This window comes from Austrofundulus limnaeus, unplaced genomic scaffold (genome assembly GCF_001266775.1).
Source record: "Austrofundulus limnaeus strain Quisiro unplaced genomic scaffold, Austrofundulus_limnaeus-1.0 Scaffold602, whole genome shotgun sequence".
Classification (NCBI taxonomy): domain Eukaryota; kingdom Metazoa; phylum Chordata; class Actinopteri; order Cyprinodontiformes; family Rivulidae; genus Austrofundulus; species Austrofundulus limnaeus.
Window position 1 is genome coordinate 127,025 of NW_013953004.1, and position 2,390 is coordinate 129,414.

At 45.0% G+C, this 2,390-nt stretch overlaps 1 protein-coding gene across 1 annotated transcript in view; it reads right to left on the reverse strand.

Moving 5' to 3' along the window:
- The window catches only part of syde1 (synapse defective Rho GTPase homolog 1), a gene marked incomplete at its 5' end in the record, with an annotated part of 39,108 nt that overhangs the window by 5,058 nt on the left and 31,660 nt on the right, over nt 1–2,390 (reverse strand). Inside the window, 5 exon segments of the mRNA XM_014026940.1 lie at nt 382–548; nt 690–816; nt 889–1,029; nt 1,101–1,189; nt 1,265–1,366. Coding sequence (XP_013882394.1) covers nt 382–548; nt 690–816; nt 889–1,029; nt 1,101–1,189; nt 1,265–1,366 — 626 coding nt within the window.

Here is a 2,390-nt window from a genome sequence, read left to right on the forward strand (position 1 = left end):
GAATTGGCCATGATACCCAGCCCTACAGATGAATGTGACATGAGCGTTCACACTGCAGTCACTTTGAAAACATCAGAGATATGTATCCGATTTAAAACCACATACTGAAACGGCCTGGGTCGGATTTGAAAAAATCGGATTTGTCGCGTTCAGACTGTCATAAAAAAATCGGATACGAGTCAGATGGGTCAAAAAAATCGGATTTGGGTCGGATTTGCCTGCAGTGTGAACGTAGCCTAAATAACGACAATGACTGATGAGGTTTCCAACAGATCAGCCAATCCAAAGCAGACTGGGACAGGTTTATACTGGGCCAGGATTCAGTCCCAGAGACCACCAATCTATGAAACTTACCAGGACTGCTGTCATCAGAGCTCTTACCTTCTCTGGATGTGGCAGACAGGACAGAAGCTCAACGGTGCTCTGGGACAGCTGGGGGTCAGGGGTCATAGGTGGCGGTTGTAAGGTCATGGCTTCTCGGACCACCTGGTACAGAGTCCTGGTGATGAGAGGAGATGGCAGCTCACGCAGGTAGTCCTTCAAAATACCTGCGAGAACACCAGAGTACAGTCCACTGAAGTCAGCGTCATCCGGTGAGGTCCTGAGGCCTCGTGGACCAAAAAGGGCGGAGCTTAAAGAAGAGGATCTCAGGGTTTGGTAGTCTAAGTCCGAGTCCACGTCTCACTAACCTGTAATGACATTGATGTCGGGGTAGAGGTCCTCTGAGAGACAGACGTCTGAACTGTTCCTATCAAACCAGTCTCTGAGCTCCTTCTTCATGGCAGCAGAACCACAGAGTCTGTACAGACCCACCACCTGACACAAACCAGCAACAAGTCAGCGCCGTGCGTTACGGCAAGCAAGTGACGTCAGCGTGTTTGTTACCACCTTCAGCCCCCGCCGTTCGATCTCCGCCACGGTTTTCTGGATCAGCAGGGGAACCGCAGCTGCAGACCCTTCTTTCTCCACCAGGTGGTGCAGTTCGACCCCAAACACGTTGGAAGATCTCGTTGGGTCCTCGCTGTGCTGCTGACACCAGTACTCGCTCACAGTAACTCTGAGAAGCATCGTTTGTAGTAATATTTGGAGTTTTTGTTTACCTGCGTGTCCCATGTTTCCTGCAGAGTCAGTTTGACGTAAAGCAGGCCTCTGGGCTCCAGCTTCACACAGAGCTGCTGGGTACGGCTCCCTGAAACAGAACACGCTCTGAACGTTTCATGGATCACCTGTTTGTTCCGATTACTACAAATAATCTGCAACAAACCTTTAAAGAGTGGTGGGAGGAAGACCCCACCCAGAGAGCACACTCGGTTTTTAGTTGGACCATCCGAAGGGGGAGTCTGGTCACCAGCTGCTGACGGACCGCCTGAAGAAACAGAAAAGCACTTATTTCCTGATACGTCTTGGTAGATGTAAAAATGTTTTATGAGCCTTTAGCCAAGATTCTGACATTAAGGAACCAAACATGTCTGTTTAAATGGCAGATCTGAAGTTAACAGAAGTTAAATTGTGTTTCAAGAAATAGAAAAAAAAAGTGGTATGAGCTGCACAGTGCTCATAAGTGAAAAAAATAAAGAGTTTCACATAAAGCATTATTATGATGACAGCGTTATAATAATACATTTTATTTATTAGCACCTTTCAAGACACCAAAGGTCACTTTACAAAATTAAAAACAATACAGAGTTACAATTAAAAAGCACGTATTGTTTAGAAATAGATGTAATTGGTGCTAATATAAAACCAATGTGATTACTTGTGTAAAAGAAAGGCCAGCATAAAGTTTACAATACTTTGTATGTTCTTCATGAAGTAAAGTAAATAATAAATCTTAAGTCTAAACATAAAAAATAAATGTTAAAAAGTGTGGATAAATTATAGTCTGCATTTTAAGAATTATTTAAGCACTGTGTTTTGGAATGGAACGCAGTCTTTGCCTTTTGTGCTTTGCTTTTATTGTGATGTCATCATCCTGCGACAAAAGCAACCGCTAACATTGCTAACTCTGCTGAAGATGACGATGAAAATTTTAATATAAAATGTGTGCAGTTTGATGTCTTGTAGGGAAGCATTAGCGGCATTAGTAGCGTTAGCAGCCTTAGCGGCATTAGTGTGTATTACCAGTGTTGGCAGCATTAGCAGAGTTAGCAGTGTTAGCAGAGTTAGCAACATTAGCAGAGTTTAGCAGCATTAGCAGAGTTTAGCAGTATTAGAAGTGTTAGCAGAGTTAGCAGTGTTAGCAGAGTTAGCAGCATTAGCAGAGTTTGTGGCTGTGTCCAAAACGACAGGCCGGGTCCTCCGGAGGACCCAGACTCCCCGGTCTCGGCGGGCCGGGTCCTTGGTAGACCGGGAAGGACCGGAAAAAAAGAGGCTGTGCATTTGGACGGTCT